This window comes from Coptis chinensis, chromosome 3, assembly GCF_015680905.1.
Source record: "Coptis chinensis isolate HL-2020 chromosome 3, ASM1568090v1, whole genome shotgun sequence".
In the NCBI taxonomy this organism is placed as follows: domain Eukaryota; kingdom Viridiplantae; phylum Streptophyta; class Magnoliopsida; order Ranunculales; family Ranunculaceae; genus Coptis; species Coptis chinensis.
The window spans coordinates 40,440,943-40,463,403 of NC_141458.1; the positions used below are offsets into that span (position 1 = coordinate 40,440,943).

At 39.7% G+C, this 22,461-nt stretch overlaps 1 protein-coding gene across 1 annotated transcript; it reads right to left on the reverse strand.

The window, feature by feature from the left end:
* Positions 1–4,623: 4,623 nt before the first annotated feature.
* Positions 4,624–7,294, reverse strand: LOC147509607 (uncharacterized). Its single transcript, XM_086597862.1, has 3 exons — positions 6,485–7,294; positions 5,685–6,145; positions 4,624–5,566 (listed from the first exon to the last, which is right to left on the reverse strand). Exons 1-3 carry the CDS (start codon positions 7,292–7,294, stop codon positions 4,624–4,626), a joined length of 2,214 nt encoding a protein of 737 aa, XP_086453988.1.
* Between the last annotated feature and the right edge of the window lie 15,167 nt (positions 7,295–22,461).

Here is a 22,461-nt window from a genome sequence, read left to right on the forward strand (position 1 = left end):
ATTTGGATGAATTGAATGAACAAGTTATTACTGAAGGACATGATATTCAACAAGACTTGAATGGGAATGATGGTGTTGATGCTGTAATAAATGATATTGAAGAAGATTTGAATGGGAATGGGAGTGCAGCTGATGATTTCAGGTATGAGTATGGGCCATCTTTTGGATCAGTGTTTGGCAATTGGATAGATGCAGGATATAATAGTAGTGATCAAGATGCTGATGAAGAGTACATTCCTACTGATACTGATTATTCAGAGAATGAGTGGGATGAAGATGCAATGTTAGTTGATGAAGAGCTAAATAATTTGGAGGATGAATTACAAGGCACTGTGTTGGGAAATATTGTGAAGGGGATGACAAATGTATTTGAGGCTAAGGAGATTGCTAAGGTTGTGGACCCAATTTCAAGAACTAAAAAGTTTGGGTTATGTGACTTGAAGCCTCAAATGACATGGTCTACTATTGAGAATTGCAGAGAGTTCTTCCACACAATGGCAATGAAAAATAAGTTTAGTACACAACAAGTCATAAATGACAGGGAGAGATACATTTTAGAATGCAAAGATCCTCTATGTGAGTGGACTATAACTGCTACAGTGACCAAAAAAGACAAGCACACTTTTATTATTAGAAAATATCATGATGAACATACATGTGAAGTTGATGAGAAAAATACGTATACACCGGCTAGAGCACCATGGGTTGCTAAAGAACTTGAAGATAAAATGAGGGGTCATCCAGATTACAAACCAAAGGATATACAAAAGGAGATGTTTTATGAGTTTGGAGTTGCAGTTTCTTACTAGACTGCTTGGAGTTCTAGAGGAAGAATGCTTGAAGTAATCAATGGCAATTATGAGGAGGGTTAGTTATAGACTTGTCCCAGAAATGTGTAGGCAGATTGACAAAGCTAGCTAACCCAGGTAACCTTGCTAAATATTTTGTGCATGATAAGAATCAGTCTTTCATTGGTGTTATGGTTACATTTAAGTCATCACTTGATGGGTGGAAGAATGGGTGTTGGCCAGTAGTTGGTCTGGATGGTTGTTTTATGAAAGGCAAGTATGGTGGGTGTTGTCTAATAGCTATTGGATTGGATTCCATGAATGGAATATTCCCACTTGGTTTTTATGTATGCAAATAGGAGAACAAGGATACATGGAGCCAATTGTTATGTGAGTTGAAGCCTTATCTTGACTTGCATAAAGACAAGATTACTTTCAATAGTGACAGACAAAAGGGGATTCTAAGTGTTGTAGCTACTTATTTCCCACATTCAACTCATAGGTAAAGTCCGAACATGTTGTTTTTTTTTTTTTTTCATCATTTTAGTAATACTGACATTTTTTTTTTTTTTTTGCTAAAGGTAATTGATTAATAAAGAATAAGGGTTACAAAAGTGGAAGTTACATATTAAGAACTACTTAATGAAGGTTACATCATATGTGTACCTTTCCTAAAACATCAATGATCTAGTGGACAAAATGAAAATAAGTGGTGTAGTGATTCTCTAGATTCTTCATGAAGAGTGGTCTACTATCCCACCATTTTCTTTCACCTTGAGCCAAGTTAGCCCCATGTTTAGAGCAGCTATCGGCTCCAAGGTTAGTCTCTCTCCAAGTGGCTGTGACATTGATCCATGTTGCCTGCTCCATCATAGTTTGCCACCTTTCTCGGACTCTCCAATGTATTTTATTCTCCTGAAAAGCTTGGACTACAGATTTCGAGTCACTTTCCACCCATATATATTTCCATCCTGTGTCCAAAGCTTTGTGTGTGCGGCTTCCACAATAGCTTAATCGTTTCAACCATGTAGTTAGTATTGACCCCGGACCTCCTACCGCTGCACCTAAGAATTTACCCTTATAGTTTCAAGATAACCATTCCCCAACCTGATCTCCCCCGATTCCCCTCGAGCACCCATCAAGATTTACCTTTAATATTCCGGTGGAGGAAGAGTCCGTAAACATTCAATGATTTTCGGTGCTCTTCTCAGCTTGTGTTGAAGGTTGAAGACTCTAAGAATCTTTAAATCATGAACCGAGTTCTCCATATGCCCTGTAAATCTGTGGTGAGCTCGAATGATTGCTCGTCTTGCTAAAAAGCAAATGTGCGATAAGCTTGAGGCTTTATTGTCGTAAAGCACTCTGTTTCGGTTCTTCCAAAGACTCACCATCATAGTAATAGAACAAGCTTTCCACATATCAAGTATGAGGGAGCTGTAGTGTTTACCTTGCTGCTGGACATCCTGAAATGATTCTGGGTTCTTGCAAGTGCTGAAAATGTCTCGAGCATAGTTCCATACTGTTTTGGCCAGAGTACATTGAAAGAGAATATGCTCCAGAGTTTCTTGCTGATTGAGGCAGATGCAACATCTAAAAGCCAGCTACATTTTTCGCCTTTGGAGTTGATCATCTGTTCGGGTTGCGCCGTGTGCCAGCTTCCATGCAATCCCTTGTGTTTTCGGTAGAGTTTTTGAGCCCCATATGAATTTACACCATGCTGGTTTGGCTGATTTCTTTCTGATGGCGTCATGAGCTTCCGAAACTGTGAAGTTCCCAGTAGAAGAACCTACCCATACCCTTGTATCCTCTCTTGCACTATTTGGCTGCGGGAGAGTGCCCAGTTCTATGCCCATTTGCTGCAACAGTTGAGTCATGTTTACCGAAAAGTTCCAGTTATCTCCCTGAATACACTCACTGAGCTTTGACTGAAACTTGACAATCTTTTTTCGCTTCTTCCCGAAAGAAGTCGTGATAGCGGTTTATTCAACATCAGTTCTCTCTCAGAGATTGATAGAGGTGCCATTGCCCACCGTCCATCCATGAAGATGTTTCATCTCACTTAGTGCCCATTTGATACCATTCCAAACAGTGGAGGTTTTGTAATTTGACCATCCCCCTGTTCGATTGGTATATTTACCTTTCATGAAGGATGCCCAATCACAATCCTCTGTTAGAAAACTCCACGCTTGTTTCATAAGCATTGAGAGATTTATATCTTGCAGTCTCCTTAACCCCAGTCCCCCTTCCTCTGTAGGCTTGCATGCTTTCTCCCATGATACCGTGATAGATTTCCGTTCTGCCGGGTTTCCGCTCCAAATGAAATTTCTGATAATAGCTTCACATTCCTTTATCACTGATTTCGGCCACTTGTATATAGCCATATTATGCACTGGGATGCTGTTTAGAACATGTCGTACAAGGACTACCCTTCCTTGGAAAGATAGTAATTTGCCGGCCCATCCCGAAGCTTTTCTTCTGATCTTATCCACCAAAGGAGCAAGTGCTACTTTCGTTACTCTCCCCATGACTAGAGGTACCCCTAGGTACTTTTCAAGCAGTTTTCCTTCCTTGATATTCAAAGTCTCCTGTATTAGCTGTTTCCGTCTGTTTGTCATTGGGCTGAGAAAAATCTTGCATTTGTCCTTCTTAATGATTTGTCCAGACGAGTCTTGATATCTATTAAGAATCTTGACAATTTGTCTGGTGCATCTCATGTTAGCATTACTAAACAAGAAAATATCATCGGCAAACATTAGGTGTGATGGACTGCAGTATTTACCATTAACCACCATATGCCGAATCTTCTTCTCGTGGACAAGCTTGCTGATGTTTCTACTTAAACAATCCTCTGCTATCGCAAAAAGCATTGGAGATAGTGGATCACCCTGTTTCAGCCCTCTCTCAGCAGAAAAATGACCTTTCGGTCCACCATTGAGCATTATAGACATTGAGTTGCTAGAGAAAGCTCCTTGTAGCCATTGAATCCATATATCACAGAATCCCACATGCCGTAGGATTGCCCATAGAAATTCCCAATCCATTGTATCAAAAGCTTGAGAAATGTCGATCTTGATTGCTAAACTTCCCCCATGCCAAGGTGTTTGCAGCTCATTGATTAACTCGGAGGCTAACCTAATGGCTTGCTGAGAGTTTCTATTTGGGATGAAACCATATTGCTCCTTGCTAATGATCATTTCTGCAATTGGGCTCAATCTTATGGCGAGAATCTTGGTGATGATCTTGAACACAAAATTAGAAAGACAAATAGGCCTGAATTTGTTAACCTGGTTGGCATTCTTTTCTTTAGGGATTAACACAATGAAGTTCGGAGTTAACTCCCATAGGCAGCCGAGATTTGATGAAGAAATATCTTATAGCTCGATTAAATCATATTCCACAATGTCCCAGGCATTGTTGAAAGAAAAAGCCCCCGTAAAACCATCGTGGTCCGGGAGTCAGTCCACTTTAAGGTGAAAACATTGCCCTCACTTCTTGTCTTTGATGGGATGGAAGATATCTTTTCATTGTCTTCATCTAAAATTGCCTGAGGCATATTTTGAATTAGACTCCAATCAATCTCATGCTCCAATTTTTTGAATTTATCCTCATAGTGCTTGACCAAGAACTCTCCAATATCCTCCTGAGTGCTGAGTGTGTTCCCCTCATTGTTTTTCAGTTCCAATATCATAGATTTGCTTCTATTGCTATTCGCCATTGCGTGAAAGAACTTGGTGCTTCGATCATTATCATTATCCCAGCTGGCTCCTGCTTTCTGCCTCCAGAACATCTATTCTTGTTCTAGCAATTGCTCAACCTTGTTCTCTTGATTCACCATTTACATAGTGAACTCCTCATACATGTTCCCTTGTTCAAAATGTTTTTGCATCTGCTCTAGACTCTTGGATTCTTCTTCAACTTGAAATTTGATGTTACCAAATATCTCCCTGTTCCAAACTTTCAAAGCACTTTTCAGTCGCTTAAGTTTTTGTGTCAGAATATAGATTGAATGTCCTGACACAGGAACATCCCAATTTGCTTGAACCGTATCTCTGAAAGTTGAGTGTGAACACCACATGTTGAAAATTTTGAAGGGAATATTTTTTGGTCGAGGAATATCTACGCTTCGACCCACTATAGGAGAGTGATCCGAGCATAGCCTGTTGCATACCTTATAGTTCCATCCCGGGTATTTGGAGTTCCATAGAATATTGAAGAACATCCTGTCCAGTTTACCCAGAATTTTAAGTCGCCCGACTTGCTTGTTCCACCAAGAGAAGTGAACCCCATTGCAAGGAGCTTCCATCAAGTGATTGGAACCAACAAAATCTCTGAAATCAGACATCGCTGTTGTAGATGGTTGATGGCCTCCCTGTTTGTCTGAGTAACTCAGATAAGCATTAAAATCACCAAGAATTAACCATGGAAGGTTCATGAGGCTTAGCTGATGAAGATCCATCCATAGTTGCCTCCGATTCATATAGATGCAATGAGCATGAATAATAGACAAAAGCACTCCATCTATCTCCATTGTTAACTGTTGATTGGAGCAATGTATCAGATTCGGAGTAGCAACTGTTGTCTTCCAGAAAAGCCAAATGTTAGGAACTCTTTTTGGACTAGTGTTGTAGAAGAAGCAAGAACTCATTCCCAGTGATTGGAGATAAGACTTGGAGAAATCATCAGGGCTGATTATAGGTTCGGCAATATCTACTATGTCAGGATCCCATTTATTGATGAGTTTCAAAAGCCTATTTTGCGACTTGTCGTTCGCAATTCCTCTGATGTTCCAAAATATGCACCTCATTGAGATTGAGGTTTTTTTATTGTGAGTGAAGGTGTAAACCACCTTTAATTATCCCTTTTGCTTGATCCGAGATCGTGATCCGGACTCGTAACCGGGGATATGTTTGTTGCATCTGCCACTGAGGTCTGTTTCGACTCCTGAAGATTATATTGGATTCTTGAGTGTCATTCACCATCAAGCCCATCAAGCCCACAGTAGGATCTTGTTCCTCTTGTTCATCATCCTCCGCCATGTCTCCCCATCTGGAAGTAGGGGTTTCTAGGTCAGGAGGTTCTTTATCATCCACTCCAGAATGTTGTTTGCGTACCATCATTTGAAGAACTTTCTCCGCTTCAGTCTCGACCAAAGTTTTTTCAGTGTAAACTTCATGGATTCGAGACAGTGATGCGTCACTGCTGCCTGCTGAGTTGGGATTATGCTCATGCTCAGTTCCCTCATTTCCAGCACTGTCAGTCTCCTTGTTTCTCTCCAAAGAAATTACTTCCTCCTCCCTGACTGACTCTGCATTTTTTTTTTGTTGCGGAGTATGTGTACTCTGCTCTTGGTCTGCTTCCTGAAATGATTCTCTATCTTTGCATGTCCCCTCATTTACTTATTGTCCTTGTTCGACAGCTATCTCTTGCACCTCTATGGTTTGTATTTCCTCAATCTCAAGATTTTCAAACCTATTCTGAGTCTGTGTTTCCACCGGTTGCTCATTAGATTTTGGTCTCCAAATTGTCTCTCCTTGTTTACTAGGTTCAGCTTGCGTCTGTTTTCGACTTCGTTTCCTTCTCGTCTTCCCTCCTCGAAAATTGGCATCAGGGGTAAGGTCAATCACAACATCTTTGCCTTTATTTTCTTTCCCTCAAGAAGTTTGCATATCACTTTTTAGTTTCCTACATTCAGTAACCAGATGCCCGACAATTTTGCAGTGGGTACACATCTTTGGTAACTTCCTTATCTCCACTGTCTGCCAAAACTTCACCGAATCTGTTTGCACATAAACCGGGTCGTATGGGTTCCGAAGGTCCACATCTACCAGAATTTTCGTGATAATATCCGTATTTCGGCTCGCCGTCTTCTCATCAATCTGCATCGGATAACCCACCCCTCTTGCAATGGACATAAGGATTTCTGGTTCCCAGAATTCTTGACCAAGTCCTGGAAACCAAAACCATACTAAAGCGTGGGACTGCCTCTGACTATCCGGACAAAAGTTCGGTGTCCACTGACTTATTCTCATTGGACTTTTATCAAAGTCCCAGACTCCTTTCGCCCACACCCTATTTAGATCCTCAACATTGGAAAATCTCAGAAATAGATATCCTTTACCAATGGGAGTAATAATCCACTCACCTGAGGGCTGCCAGATTTTCCTTACTATTTCACACACTTTTTCGATTGGTACTTTCTGTAAATCAATTCTACCCACTAAACAAAACTTACAATAGAGCAACCCCTTTTCATACGCCTTTTCTGGAATGGTGATGGCTGGGTAGTCCCCCATCTTCTCAGGGTTTGGAAGCTCTTGAAGTTCTGCTTGTTGTTGTGTGGCTTTCTTTGCTGCCTCAGCATAAGAGATTTTTGGCGCTGTTTCCTGTACCATATTCTGACTTTGCTGATTTGGTTCCTTACCAATGTCGATGCCCTGAGTGTTTCTCATCTCCTTTTGTATGCTTCTTTTCTCATTAAAGGAGCTTTCGAACTCATATATATCCATGTTTGTCTTGTTTCTTTTCGGAACTCGGTACTGTTCACAGTAGAGGATTTTACCCTAGAAGAAACCGACCATAGAGAGAATAGAAACTAGCCTTTTTAGAACTTTCACTGTAAGCAGTGAAGGATTTGACCCAAAAGGCAAGGAGAGAAGAATTTTCTCGAACTAACACTGTTGTTCAGTGTAGGATTTTACCCAAAATAGCTATGAATAGAGAGTTGAGGAGATAGAGAAGAGTCTCTTATCTTTTGTTTTTGCTAAAAGCGGCAAAAAAGAGAGGTGTACAGGATCATAAGCACAGCTTATGTAATATCACACCCAGTCGCATCTAATATGGTTCCCATTGATTGCTTATGAATATGTAATGTTTTGAGATGGTCTGTAATACTGACATTTATAAATGTTTTTGTTGCAGATATTGCTTCAGGCATATGTACAAGAACTTTAAAAAAGTTTTTAGTGGTGAATTATGGGAAAATCTAGCTTGGGGAGCAGCAATGGCTTACAAAGAACCAGAACTTATAAGGATCATGGGCATCATAAACAAGACTAACCCTAAAGCTTTGGATTTGTTAGACTATGAGCCAAGAGAATTATGGGAAAATCTAGATTAGATTTCAAAGTGTAATAAGTTGACAAATAATTTCAGTGAGAGTTTCAATGCTTGGATCCTGAAGATTAGAGATAAGTCATTAGTCCATTTTATAGATAAGTACAACCTGGATTTGTTACAACTTGTGTATGATAGAAGAAACCTATCATAGACATTAGTGAATGGTGAAGTAGTCCTTAATGTGATGTTCATGATTAAAAAGAGGGAGTTGAGATACAATTGGTATGAGTTCAAGGGTCTATCAGATGTTGAGTATTTGGCCATCAACAACAAGACTGAGACTAAGTATACTGTTAATATTGCTGATAAGAGCCCAAAACTGTAGTTTTAACCCTGTAACAGTCATACTTTTAGACCAATTATGTGAGTAATAATTAAGAGTTAACACTGATTACGTGTTTTTATGCATTTTAGGCTTCAAAGTCCATTATGTGCAGAAATGTGCCACTTTAGCGAGATAAAGGAGCAAAGGTCGGTTACTAAGGAGTTCCGTGATTAAAGGCCAAGATTCAAGAAGCCTTTCTAAAGCCCGGTCAAAAGCTGAAAAGTCGACGCGGGAAGAAACAGCACACAAAGTCAGCAGAACTTCGAAGGCGTCAGATCTTTGGACTCGACACCTCTAATTGGGCCTACCTTATGTCAAAACGACCGGCTCGGAAAGAGCTTTCCAATGGTCTAAGCCTTGACCCAATAAAAGGAGCATAAAAGGACGAAAAGTTTGTTAAAGCCAACAGCAGCTGAAGAGGCCTTTTTGGACTGAAAGAATTGGGTTTTGGGCCTGATTCTCTGGCCCAAAACATGCCTCCAAGCCTATGCACGATTTTTGGATCTGAAAGTATAAAAACCAAAGCTTAACTCTTTGTTAATGGTAGCTAGTTAGACCTAAAACTATAGATAATTATAGATCTAGTTTTCATGTAATAAAATTAAGTTTAGTTTAAATTCAATTCTTGTTTTAGATTAAACTCTTAAAATCATTATTCTTAATTAGTTTGATTAATAAAATAGCTAGTTTGTCAATTTCGATTCTTGTCATTTACAATTGTGTAGATCTAATTTCCCTTATTACATAGATAGCTAGACTTAGATTAGTTAGATTATTAATTTAGTATTTGAATCATTGTTTTATTATTCATTAGATTAATAAAATAGTGTTCTCCATAAGTTAGTTTCATTTCCATTAATTGTTTAGTTTCAATTTGTAGATTCAATTAATTGTCATTATTAGTTTAATTCAATTATTGCATTAGTAGTTTTGAATTGAGTTTAAACAAGCAAAGTTTCAATCTTTATATCATGTCTTGTTTGAATTCCTTTGGGAATGATAGCATGATGATTCTCGGCTAAACCCCCATTAGAGGGGGTTGAGAAGCCTTGATGAAAGCTTGATTCCGATTATCGTAGAGTCGTCGTAATTTCCTTTCCACTCTAGAAATGATTAGTTCACCATGAGAATGGGTGTAATCGTTCACATGCTAGTTATGAATTGGTAGAAATGTCATGTGTAATTAGGGATTAGGAGTAACCAGATTGTTCTGCAAAGCAGTTCAATTTGGATTACGACGATTCATCGTTGGTAGGATTAAGTTGAGTTAAGGTGGAATCAACCCCCCTCTAACTCCTTATCATAGAATCGACGTAGCATTCTCATAGTTGTTCTAATAGTCAACTAGTTGCATCTTGTGGGTAGTTGCATCGTAGTCTAGTTGCCTTTTCGTAAATCTCTCATTAGACTTAGAGTAGATTACTTATACGTAGAGAACACAGCATGCGGAAGGACTAGGAGTGGAACGAATCATCTACTCCACTATATCTCATAGGATTGAGAGTAGAATCTTTGATAAAATATAGGCACATAGAATAGTTTAGTTTACTTACGTTTTGAGTTTCATCATTCATTTCGTAGGTAAACTATCATTTTATGTTTTATCAAATGGCGCCGCTGTCATTTGATAACCGCTGCCATTTATCATCTATTATTGCTAACCTAATATTTATGTTTTATCAAATGGCACCGCTGCCATCTTAGTTTCACTTTCGCATTGTTTTCGTAGTATAAGTACTTTTCTTAAAGTCCCATTAAACCCACCCACCCTTGTTTGATTCATACTGTAGTTGTCCGTTTCAGCATTGAAAAGTTCCTCGAAAAAAATACACAGAGCGCGACCGAGCCCAAAGCGAGCGCACCTGCGCCCATACGCCTGGAACCTTGAGCGCGACCGGCCCTAAAACACTGTAACTTGGAGTTACACGGCGGACCGGCAAGGCAGCGCTTCTAAGCTAGCTGACTTTTTTGCCGAATTTCCACAGGTTTGATTCGAACTTCGATTTTTCAAGTTTTTCAGTGTTCTAACTAGTTATATACACTGAACACGCGTAAACAAGACGCTATTCATAAGCGAAGAAAGGACGCAATCAGGTATTCCTTTCTTCCGCACCTCGCATCTCCTGTTAGAGGTTTATACTAGTATATCAGAATTGTTTGGAGTGTTGATGTGTTTAGCTAAATTTGGTCTTAGCCTTGTATGAGATTAAGGTCTGGTCGAACAAAAACACCAAACGTAATTACACAACAACGTCAACAAACAATTCTATCTAGTATACCACCCACTACACCTCTAGCTACTATTTCACACACACCACCTGGCACAATGCCCGACGAAGGAGAGACTCCTCCAAATCTTGCATCGTTCTAGCAGACCCAGTGGGGGATTTCCAAATCCCCCCAAATATTTTTCATTTGTTACCCGTTTTTCACGGTTTAGACCATGAAAAACCTTATCAGCACATGCGTAGGATTGAACAAGTCCTAACAACATTCCACCATCCTACGGTTGGTGCGGAACAAATTAAACTCAGGGTATTCCCTTTCACCTTAGCCGATAAGGCAGCGTCTTGGTTAACTGCCCAAACGCCTAATTCGTGGACTCGTGGGCTAAACTTGTTCATTTGTTTATGGAACATTTTTACCCACCCTAAAAGACGGATGAGATGCTTTCCAAGATTCATTTCTTTTCGACAAAATCCTCATGAATCATTTTGAGGAGGCTTGGAATCGTTTCACCGATCTCCTTATAGAGTGTCCACATCATAACTTAGCTTAAAGACACGTTAGTTCATGCCTTTTTCAAAGGACTTCTACACCACCATAAAGAAGTCCTAGACATAATGAATGGGGTGGTTTCTTAAGCAAAGGAGCCTCGGAGGCTTATAAATTTTAGAGGATCAAACTAAGCGAAATAACTGTAGGGGGGGGTAGTGACGATATCCACCGCTCCGCTTAGTTCATCAAATACTGATTAAGGCCGGTATGTTTGAAATTAAACACGATCCCGAAGCTTAAAACTCTAATCAATCACTCACTAAAAAGGTAGAGGCCATTTACGTTCAACAAAAGCCTATCCCCGTCATGAATGTAAATTCAAATCCATGTAGTTTCTTTGGAGCCCCGAAAGCATCCCGACTTCCATTGTCCTATAGCCTATGAACAGGCTTGTTCCATTAATAGTGAACCTAACGCCCGCTTGGAGACAAAATCCCAACTTCGGTTGGAGAAATAACCAACACGTCGGACCTCCGGGGTAATAATAATCAATATGTTAGGCCAACGCGGTTTTAACCAAGTTCCACCACGACAAGGACAGGGTCAGGGTAATTTTAATAATTATAACAACCAAGTGCAACCTCAACAAGGTCAAGCACAAGGTCAAGGTAGTTATAATAATTATAATGCTAATACAGGTATCGTTCCGGTAAATAATAATTATTTCAACAACATGCTCCCTGATAATCATATGCCCAAATTTCTTTCCTTTGGAAGTTCAGACTCCAACATTTTCATCCCTACACTAGTCGATACACATATTACGGATGAGGATGAGATAGATGACTTTCTCAAAGATATAGAGGACTATCATAGTAACATGGATATGACCAATCTAGATGAGGAATTCGATTAGTTTCTTAGAGCAGGTGATGATTCACCCTATCAAGAACTACTTTGCACAACATCCACCTTGACTCCCCTCCTTCCACCCTCAAAGGAATCTCGAGTTTGCACTCAATCCTTTTGTTTCTTCTGTGCTTCATAATTTTTTAAATCCACCTAGTAAACAAATACTTCAGAAGAACAAAGCATTTGACACCTTCATTTTCAGACTTGAAACAGTCCCTACCTACACCATGAATGAGTTTTGTGCTAAACCCACATCCTCATTATTTACATTCTTTCTTTCTACAACTTATCCATATCCACCATATTCTCCACAACCATTCACTTTTCCACACTTATTCACTAGAACACCCTCTCGTTCAAAAATGAAAAAGAAGGTGCATGCTAGGTTACGTTATAGGGTTATCCGACTTCGCTTTTATTTCACTAGGTTGCGTTATAGGAAATCTTAGTGCTTGATTGTGTTTGGATATGTTTTCTGTGATATTTATTTATGGAATGATCCACAACTATTTCGGTTGTTGATATATGATAAACTGCATGTTCATACATATGTTAGATAAAGTCTCGAGTATCTGACTATAAATGACTCAATTTGTTGTGTTTGGTGCATTTCTTTCTTTTCCAGATATTGGTGAGTGCACCATTAAGGTAACCGGGCCCTCCCTATGGAGTGTGTGGCTGTAAGTACCGGATCCTAAGTCCACGTTTAACATAATTCACGTTTTCCACTCTTGCATGTGTTCTTAGATTTTTGAGTCATGTTTCTCTATGGGGTGAATTATGTCCTTATTGCTTATTGTTTTTCTATATATTAATCCGTATTTATATATATATAAAAAAAAAAACAAAAAAACAAAAAAAAAACAAACAAACAAACAAACAAAACAAAACAAAACAAAAAACAAAAAAAAACAAAAAAAAAAACAAAAACAAAAACAAATTTTCTAAACTCTAGTGTAAAAAAATTTGTTTGGGGGTGGTGTGTTCGTGTTTCCGTCCTAGAATGTTTTATGTCCCATTAGTGTTGTTTAGGCCGTTTAATTGTAATTCGATTCGGATTGACATATTCTATGAATTTATAGTTCATTCGTTCGCATAACGTATGTCATGCACGCACTTCGAGGCATTTTCAACTATCTTATGTTATCCACGGTCGGAATAGAGTATTTTATGGATCATTGGATTGGAAATTCTCTCCTGATCATTTCCATATCTCATTCGCAAAAATTGGACCGGTAACGAAGCGGCAATTTTAGTTTGAAGTTTCGCGAAAAATCGAAAAATTCAAAAATTTCGAATTGCGCTTGGGCCCAACCCGCGCGCAAGCGCACCCGCGTCCTTACCTTTGCCCCAACTGTCGCGTTCATCTTCTCAAACTGCCATTATCAAACAAAAAAAACCAAAACTTCAAAACCTAAATCCAAAAATTAAAAAAGAAACCTAATTAAACCCACGCCCAGATTCAAATCAAGTTCAAATCTTCTCTAAAACCAAACCACCACCAAATCCACCAACTTACATCACCAAAAACCCACGAAAATTAAAAAATTTAAGCTGTCGCGCCACCACCGCACCACCACCACTGGTTGTTTCATTCGGTTGACTTAAATTCCAACCCCCACTACATTCCAAACACTCCAATGGCTCAACAACGTCGAATTTTGCCGGAGCAAGCATTTACTGGCGACCACTTCACCCTTTTACGGTGATCTAAATGATCGATGAGACTGGAATAGCTTGTGGTACTCGACCGAAGCCTTTTACCACGAAGACTTAGTCCGACGGTTTTACAACACGAGGGAGGTGGAGGGGCGTAGAATTTTTGTTATGGTGGCGAAGAGGAGGAAGGAAGTAACTACTGGGTTGTTGGCTGAGATTCTAGGCATTCCGCCTAGAATCCATCTGGATGTCACATTACAGGAGTCACAATATAATGGGGTATAGCCGTTGATGCACGTGACAGTTACCGAAGGGAACTACAATGCGAGATCGCATTGTGTTCGCTAGGCATCCCTCATAACCAACCAGCTGGCTGCAGCTCAGTGGATTGGTCGGAACGTCCTGGGGAAGGAGAAGGTCAGCGACATCGGTTTGAACTGCCTCCACATTTTATGGATACTCTAGGAGCAGAAGTACGAGTTCTGTATCTTGGAGTTTTTGCTTAGCATGATTAGGGGAGTGGGAAAGTTGATGGCATCTCTCCCTGTTTTAATAACCAAGATCATGATGAAGTTGAGCGACTCGGCGTCGATAGGATTTACATCAATTACACAATCAAAATCCTCGGATCTATAAGGATTGTGTCCAACGAGTTTGGAGGTTGCCTGAGGATAGAGAAGAGGACGAGGAGGATGGTGGAAATGAGAATGACGAGGAGGATGGGGGAAATGGGAATGACTCGGAGGATGAGGAGGATTTGACTTGTTTTGATGCGGATGCCTTGGAGAGGTGTTGGTCAGATGCAGAACGCATGGTTGTGATTCATCGTGGCATGTGTTCACTCAACACTATCTGCGAAGACCTCCGGACTCGACAGGCAACTATCCACCATAACATCGAGATCCGTACCCAGAGAGAGGATGAGAGGTGGGAACAGATGAGGGCCGAGCTAGAAGCTCGGCGCCCGATTCGACATGCATGCTTTGACACGATTCCCACCTCACGAGGATTCTCCTTTCGAGGACACACCATCGAGGCACGGCGTCGTCGCCGAAACACGAATGGTGCTGGCCCATCGGGAGCTCAGGAGCCATCTCCTGAGCATGTGCCCTCCGCTACCTGTACCGAAGTGGTTAGGGATAGTATAGTTTGATGTTTTTTATTTGTAGTTTCATTATTGTTATTTATTTTAATGTAAGTTTAATTCCGTAATTTGAATTTTGTAGTGAAATGTACTTCGAATGAAAATTTTAATATAATGCGGTTATTTTCATTGTGCGTGGTTGTTTAATATTGATCCCACCTTCCCAAATTGTTTGGGGGTGGTGTTATCTATTCCAGCATGATTTTTATATGACCTTCGTTTTAGAAGTTATTGTGGAGTCAGGGTGAAAATATGGCCGTTTAGGCAGATCTATGAATAAGTATCATGGTAGGATGAAATCTCGATTAAATAGGTAGATTCTATCCTAAATTCAACCTAAAAGATACTAGGTTTGTTTTAGAATCAAGGAAATGAGTTGTTTCCGTTTTCGGGTTTGGAAATTTTAGGATTTCTGGAAACTGCCGTAAAAACTTTTTGGCAACTTCCCGATCCGTTTTAGCAACTTAAAACCTATATAAACTTCATTCATTCTACACTCACAACTCACACTACACCTAACCTCCATCACTCACCTTTCACTCCCACGATTCCCACGTTTCGTCTCATTTTTCGATCTCAAGACCTCGGGCTGGCGCTTGCAGGAGCGCCTTTTCGCTACCTGCACTTTTTCAGAATTTTTGTACAGAGCGCACTCACGCCCAAGGAGAGCGCGACCCGTGCTCAAACACTGGAATTCCAAAATATTCAGAGCGACTCGCTTGAAGTAAGCGCTTTTCAGCCGACTTCCGTGGACCAGAAAAATTCCAGTTTTTCTGGGGGTTGTTCCCGGATCATTGATAACTATAAAATGAATAGTCTACCTACGAAATGAACGATGAATTCAAAACGTAAGTAAACTAAAACTGGACTTTTGAACCTTATTTTTATCAAAGTTTCTACTCTCGATGCGAATTGCACTAAGTGGAGTAGGAAGTTCGTTCCACTCCTAGTTCCCTAGCATGGATTGTTTTCTAAGTCTAAGAAATCAGTCTTAAGTCTCATCGAGAGCTTTACTGAAATAAGTAACTAGACTCTGCTGCAACTTACCCACAAGATACAACTAGTCAATTAAATAAGCGACTATGAAATTACTATGTGATTCTATGATAAGGAGTTAGAGGGGATTGATTCCACCTTAACTCAACTTAATCCACTACCAAATTTAATCGTCAGTATCCGAATCAATGAATCGCACGCTGAGAACAATTGGTTATTCCTAATCCCTAATTACACATGGCATTTCTACCAATTCATAACTAGCATGTGAACAATTAAACCCATTCTCATGGTGAACTAATTATTTACGGAAGAAGAAATAGAAATTACGACGACTACGATAAGCGATTCAAGCTTTCATCAAGGCTTCTCAACCCCCTCAAATGGAGGTTTAGCCTTGAATCATTCGCATAATCATTTCCATTTAGATTAAAACTAAACATAATATAAAGCATTGAAATTTACTTAATTTAAACAATAATGAAATCTAATTTAATGACTAAAATGAAATAAGGACAGAATTGAAATTAGATCTAGAATTGGAAATGACAAAATCGAAATTGATAAAGAATACTACTTTATTGATCTAATCAAATTGAAGAGCAAGATTCAAAGGTTTAATCTAATACAATAATTTAAATGGAACTAAACTTAATTAAAACAATTAAATCTAGATCTAGAAGCTATTCTAATGGCTACTTTCTATATAAGCTATCTACCCTAATTCTCTACTAAATAATCTACCATTAACAATGAGCTTCCTAACCTAACTGCCATTAACAAAGAGTCAAGCTTTTTGTTTTATACATCCAGATCCAAAAATCGTGCATGGGCTTGGAGCCATGTTTTGGGCGGATTCTCCGCCCAAAACCCAATTCTCTTCAAATCAAAAAGGTATCTTGACTAGATTCGGCTTCAACAGACTTTTCGTCCACTTCTGCTCCTCTGATTGGGTCAAGTCTTAGACCATTGCAAAGCTCTTTTTTTCGAGCCGGTCGTTTTGACATAAAAGTAGGCCCAATCAGAGGTCTGAGTCCAAAGATATGGCATTCGGAAGTTCTGGCATTGACTTTTGCTCCTTTATCTCGCTAAAGTGGCACATTTCTGCACATAATGGACTTTGAAGCCCGAAATGCATAAAACACGTAATCAGTATTAACTCTTACTTATTATTCACATAATTGGTCTAACAGTATGATTATTAAGGGGTTAAAACTACAGTTTTGGGCTCTTATCAAACCACCTAAACAAACATTTTGCTTGTCCTCAAGCAAAGATGAGAAATTAGAATAAGTGACCAAAAATGGAGTTCTAACTACTCTCGTTTCGCTGAGTGTGATTGCATTGACCATATGCAACAAGGCCTTAAACCACTAGGAATTCCCTAGTGGACGAGTTATAGCCTCGTGAGAGTTTTCCAGTGAAGGTACTCACAAACTTCATCTATACTACAACGACTAAGAAAATAAAACTATTGTTTCCTTAATCATGCTCAACTATCTATACATCTCTCTAGCAATTGAATAAGAATAACCAAGTCATAAACCTAAGTTAATATATGCATAATAATCTATCATCTACAATAAACATATACACAATGAGTAGTACTATAAAATGTTTAGCGAGGGTTTGTTTCGAGAACTTCGGAATAGTGTCCTTAAGTAGGTTCTCACAATAATAGTCAAGAAACAACACTCGATTTTTCCACTCAAGTTTATTTACTCCGATTAATGCGGTGGGCACACTTTACCTTACAATCTCAATGACAACAAGGAAGTCGGTCGATCAAACACATCGCCACTTACTATCACACTAACATATTCCTAATTGAGCTAGAGGTCTTTATTAGGTGTTGCGGGGATTAGGAGATGGTTTAAGAAGGAAGGAAATGGATATTCAAAAGGACAAGTCCGAGATAATAGAGTCTTCATATTACGTAACTAGAGAAACCTTGTTATTTACTTTTGCTTCTACACTTTGTTTCCATCCTTAGCCATATTTTTCTTTTTTCTTTTCTTTGGCTTTTGACTCCCTTTTATTCTATTTTTGGAGTTTTATTTTATTTCTATTTTTTATTTTCTTTTCTTTGGATGGAAACTTCTTTTCTTTATTTCTGAAGCAACTAACTAATTTTTGTTTACACAGGTTTTCTCTTCTTCTTTTCTTCACTCATTCTATTCTCGGACTTATTCTAAATTGGGTAGGTTGATTTATTATTTTTTTATTTTGTTTTGTTTTTGTAACAGGGTAAAAGAATTGTGGTTTATGGAAGGGCTAATGAAAGGCTCGAGAGGGGCTTACTAAGCGGAACATAATTCATAGGTTTGAATTTACGGCTATATCGATCCAAAGAGGGCCTAAATTCACCGCTTAGGATATGGTTTAGTGATCAAGCAAGTGGACGTGTGATATCTCTATCCGGATTTTACTTCTCCCCTTGTGTCATTTCTCAAATGTTTCGGCTTCATATAAGGCTTTAGGCTATATTCTCACAGGATTTTGTAGAATAAGTACTCTAGCCTAGATTTCAGAAACTTATTGCTAACAATCATAGATACTCATGTAATATATTTATAGATAGATGTAAAGATTATTACCTATATATTAACCTAAGTTTCTAACAATTATTTCGACGCTAACAGCCTCATTGAGACTTCTAGATTGTTAAGAGCATGGAGAAAGAAACAATACCAATATTCCTAAGTGTATAGCATAACTTATTTATTTATATTTTTGAATTTTTGAAATTTTAACTAGAAAACAAATGCATATTATACATATTTATATCCTAACGGATGTCTTAATTACCGTGTTTCTATGCCCCCAAACAAGAAGCATGCTTTGTCCTTAAAGCATTTAAATAAAGAGGGTAGGAAAAATACCATTGAAACGCGGCGTGAAATTCAGAAACATCCGCAAAACAAGGTTAGAACGCATACTAATATAGGAAATAAAACCGACGAACTCTATAAGAGTTCCACCCATTATGGGGTTAACAGAATTAAATTGCTTGGGACATAAGCGGAACACTAATGTAAACTAAAACTTACCTCCACTCCATTTGTTATTCGTCATCTTCATCATCCTCTACTTCTATAAAGAAGTGAGGCTCCTTCGCTGGCGATCTGCCATGCTATGATAATTTGCCGGGCTTCACGCCATTTATCATCTATGGTTGTTAACCTATTAAGTGCCACTTGGTGCGATGGGGTGTAGGGTGCAACCTGGTGAGGTTGTATCCGCCACCCTTGCCAAGTCATTACACGGAAAGATCGAATAATACTATTGGTGGGTCGCACCGTGTCTACCCTAATCCAATCCGTGAAACGTGTACAAAAAACAGGAAAGAAACATAGCATAATACGTGAAATTAGAACAGGCATAAGAAGGTACTTATGCCTCATGGTATGGGCTCGTGCTAAACTAGACATCAAAGTTCTGGGAAGGTCATAGAACCGGGCGTCCCGTGGCTAAAGCAAAGGAAAAACGGCGCAAGTGGGCGTCATTCACGTAAGAAAACGCCATTCCCTAAAATGTTCATGGACAGGCTACCAAGGGCAACGTTATAGTCCCCTTGGTCCTCAATACGGAAAATGCCTGCCCCATAAGCCTCGTGCAAAAACTCATAAGTGTAGACATGCATATTATCGACCCAATAGCACCATGGGTCTTGTATCTCAGCGGGCATAGCAAGTCCAAGAACAAATGCTAGCAAGAACACGGTAATTTCCATTGGTTCATCGTCAATGTTGATGGAGAACACTTGTTCTCCATCCGGTCTCTCAAAGAAAATGCGGTTATTATAAAAATAAGATGCAAGTCTTTGGAGAATAAAGTTCACCGGTTTTACCATAAGAGGTTCCCACCAACGTATGTGATCACCTCATGAAACCAAGCACCCGTAAGTAGTGCTTTGGAACAAATCTTCGAAAAGACTATTCGGTATTATTATAGGAGATGTCATCTCAAAACTACGCGCTCTGGAACAGCTGCAAAACAACCGGGCACAACTTCATGAAAACTGGAATTTTTCTGGTCCACGGAAGAAGTCGGCCGGCCAACCGCCAACCAGCGAAGTCGCTTGACTTGAAAGCAGCGCTCGAAAGCAAAATTTTCGTCGAAGTGTAGCCGCGCGGCTCCGAAGTTGCAGATTTGCGAAAATGGAGACTAAAACGTGGGAATCGCGGGTGTGAAGGGTGCGTGATGGAAGTTAGATGTAGTGTGAGTTGTGAGTGTAGAATGTATGAAGTTTATATAGGTTTTAAGTTGCTAAACGGTTCGGGAAGTTGCCAAAAAGTATTTTGGCAGGTTCAGGAAATCCTAAAATTTCCAAACCCAAAACGGAAACAACTCATTTTCTTGATTCTAATTCAAACCCAGTATCTTGTAGGTTGATTTTATGATTGAATGTACCTATTTAATCTAGATTTCATCCTATAATGATTCTCAATCATAGATATGCCTAAAACGGCCATAATTTCACCTTACTCCGCAATAAATTCTAACACTAGGGTTATATAAAAATAAAGCTTGAATTGATAAAACCACCCCCAAACAAGTTGGGAAGGTGGGATCAATATGAAACAACCACACATACTGAAAATAACCCCTTATATTAAAATTTTCATTCGGAGTACTTTCACTACAAAATTCAAATTACGAAAATAAAAGTTACATTACAATAAAAACAACAAAAATAAATAAAACAACAACCACTATCAATCCTCAGACTCTCTAAACACCTCGCCACCGGGTGAGGGAGGGCACACTCTCTAGTGGTTGCTCACGGGCTCCCGAAGGTCAAAGCAGCAGTCGCTTCCTTCGCCGCGGACGCCATGCCTCGTAGTGAGTCCTCGAAGCGAGTCCGTATGAGGTGGGAAGCGTGCAAGCATATCCACTCTAAACCGGCTGGGCTTCCATCTCAGCCCCTCACTGTTCCATCTCTCATCCTCTCTGCGGGTGCGGATCTCGAAGTTGTGATGAATAGTCGCCTGTCGAGTCCGGAGGTCTGACAGATAGTGTTTAGTGAACGATGCCCCTATGAAGCATAGCCATGCGTTACGATCGAACAACACCTCGGAAGGCATCCGTATCAAAGCAAGTCACATCCTCCTCATCCTCCTCCGAATCATCCTCATCCTCCTCCTCTACCTCATCCCCGTTCCCTATCCGCGGGCAATATCCGCGTTGTTGGACACACTCCCCTATAGATACGCGGTTACGGTGCGGGGTAATGTAAATCCTATCGACGGAGTGCTTGCATCTTCAAAGATGATCTTGGTAATTAACACGGGAAGAGGTGCCAAAGACTTTCCGACCCCCTAATCATGCTCAAAGAAAACTCCAAGATACAGAAATCGTTCTTCGCTCCTGGAGTACCCATAAGATGTGGGAGGCAGGCAGACCGATGTCAACGACCTTGTCCTTCCCTAGGACATTCGACCAATCCATCGAAAAGCCCGGTGGTTGGTCCTGAGGATGCTGGCGAACACAATGGGAGTTTGTATTGTAGCTCCCATTGATGGCGATCCACGCCCATCAAAGGCTCTACCCGTCAAAAACCGGGGCTCTGTAAAGTGGCATCGGATGGATTCTAGGCGGAATGCCTAGAATCTCAGCCAACAAATCGATGAGTCAACTCCTTCCTCTTCTTCCTTACCAACACAAAATCCTACTCCCCAACAACTCTCCGGTGTTGTAGAACCGTCGGACCAAGTCTTTGTGGTAGAAGGCTTCGGTCGAGTACCATAAACTACTCCAGTCTCTACTAGCCATTTCGTCACCGTAAAATGGCGGTAGCGAAGTGGTCGGCAGTGAAAACTTGCTCCGGTAAAATTCGGCGTTGTTGAGCCATTTGAAGTTTGAATACGGTTTGGGGTTTGTAGAAGGTGTAGGAGTAATGAGGAAAGACCTTACTGATAAAAAACGATGGTGGTGGCGATGTAGTGGCGGCACAAAGACCAAATTTTTATTTTTCGGTGGTTTTTGTTGGGTTAAATTGGTGGAGGTGGTGTGGTTTTGTTTTTAGGAGATTTGGGTTGGGATTTGATTTTGAAGTGAGTTATTTTGGTTTTCTTTTTTTTTTTTTTTTTTTTTTAGGTTTTGGAGCTTTGTTAATGGCGGAAAGGAGGAAGAAACGATGAACTGTAGGTGAGGGTAAGGGCGCGGTCGCGCTGTCGGTGGGCGCGGGTTGGGCGCGGGTTGGGCCCAAGCCCAAAATCGAAATTTTTGATTTTTTTCGATTTTTTTGCGAACTTCAAATCAAAATTGCCGCTTCGTTACCGGTCCGATTTTTGCGAATGAGATATGGAAATGATCAGGAGAGAATTTCCTATCCAATGATCCATAAAACACTCTATTCCGACTTCATATGACATACGAGAAAGTGGAAAACGCCTCGAAGTGCGTGCATGACGTAAGTTATGCGAACGAATGAACTCTAAATTAATAGATTATGTCAATCTGAATCGTAATACAATAAAACGGCCTAAGCAACTCTAATGGGACATAAAACATTTTAGTGCGGAAACATTTAACACCCACCCCAAACAAATTTTTTTACAACGGCTTAGAAAATTTGTTTTTAGCGAATGGTCTTTTAAAGTCGATTCCCGAGACTTCCTAGATTACTATGTTTATTTTTATTTTTATTTTTTTTTATTTTTTTTTATTTTTTTTTTTTATTTTTTTTTTTTTTTTTTTTTTTTTTTTTTAGAAGAAAAAACAATAAGCAATAAAGACATAATTCACACCATAGAGAAGCATGACTCAAAAATCCGAGAAAAACATGCAAGAGTGGAAAA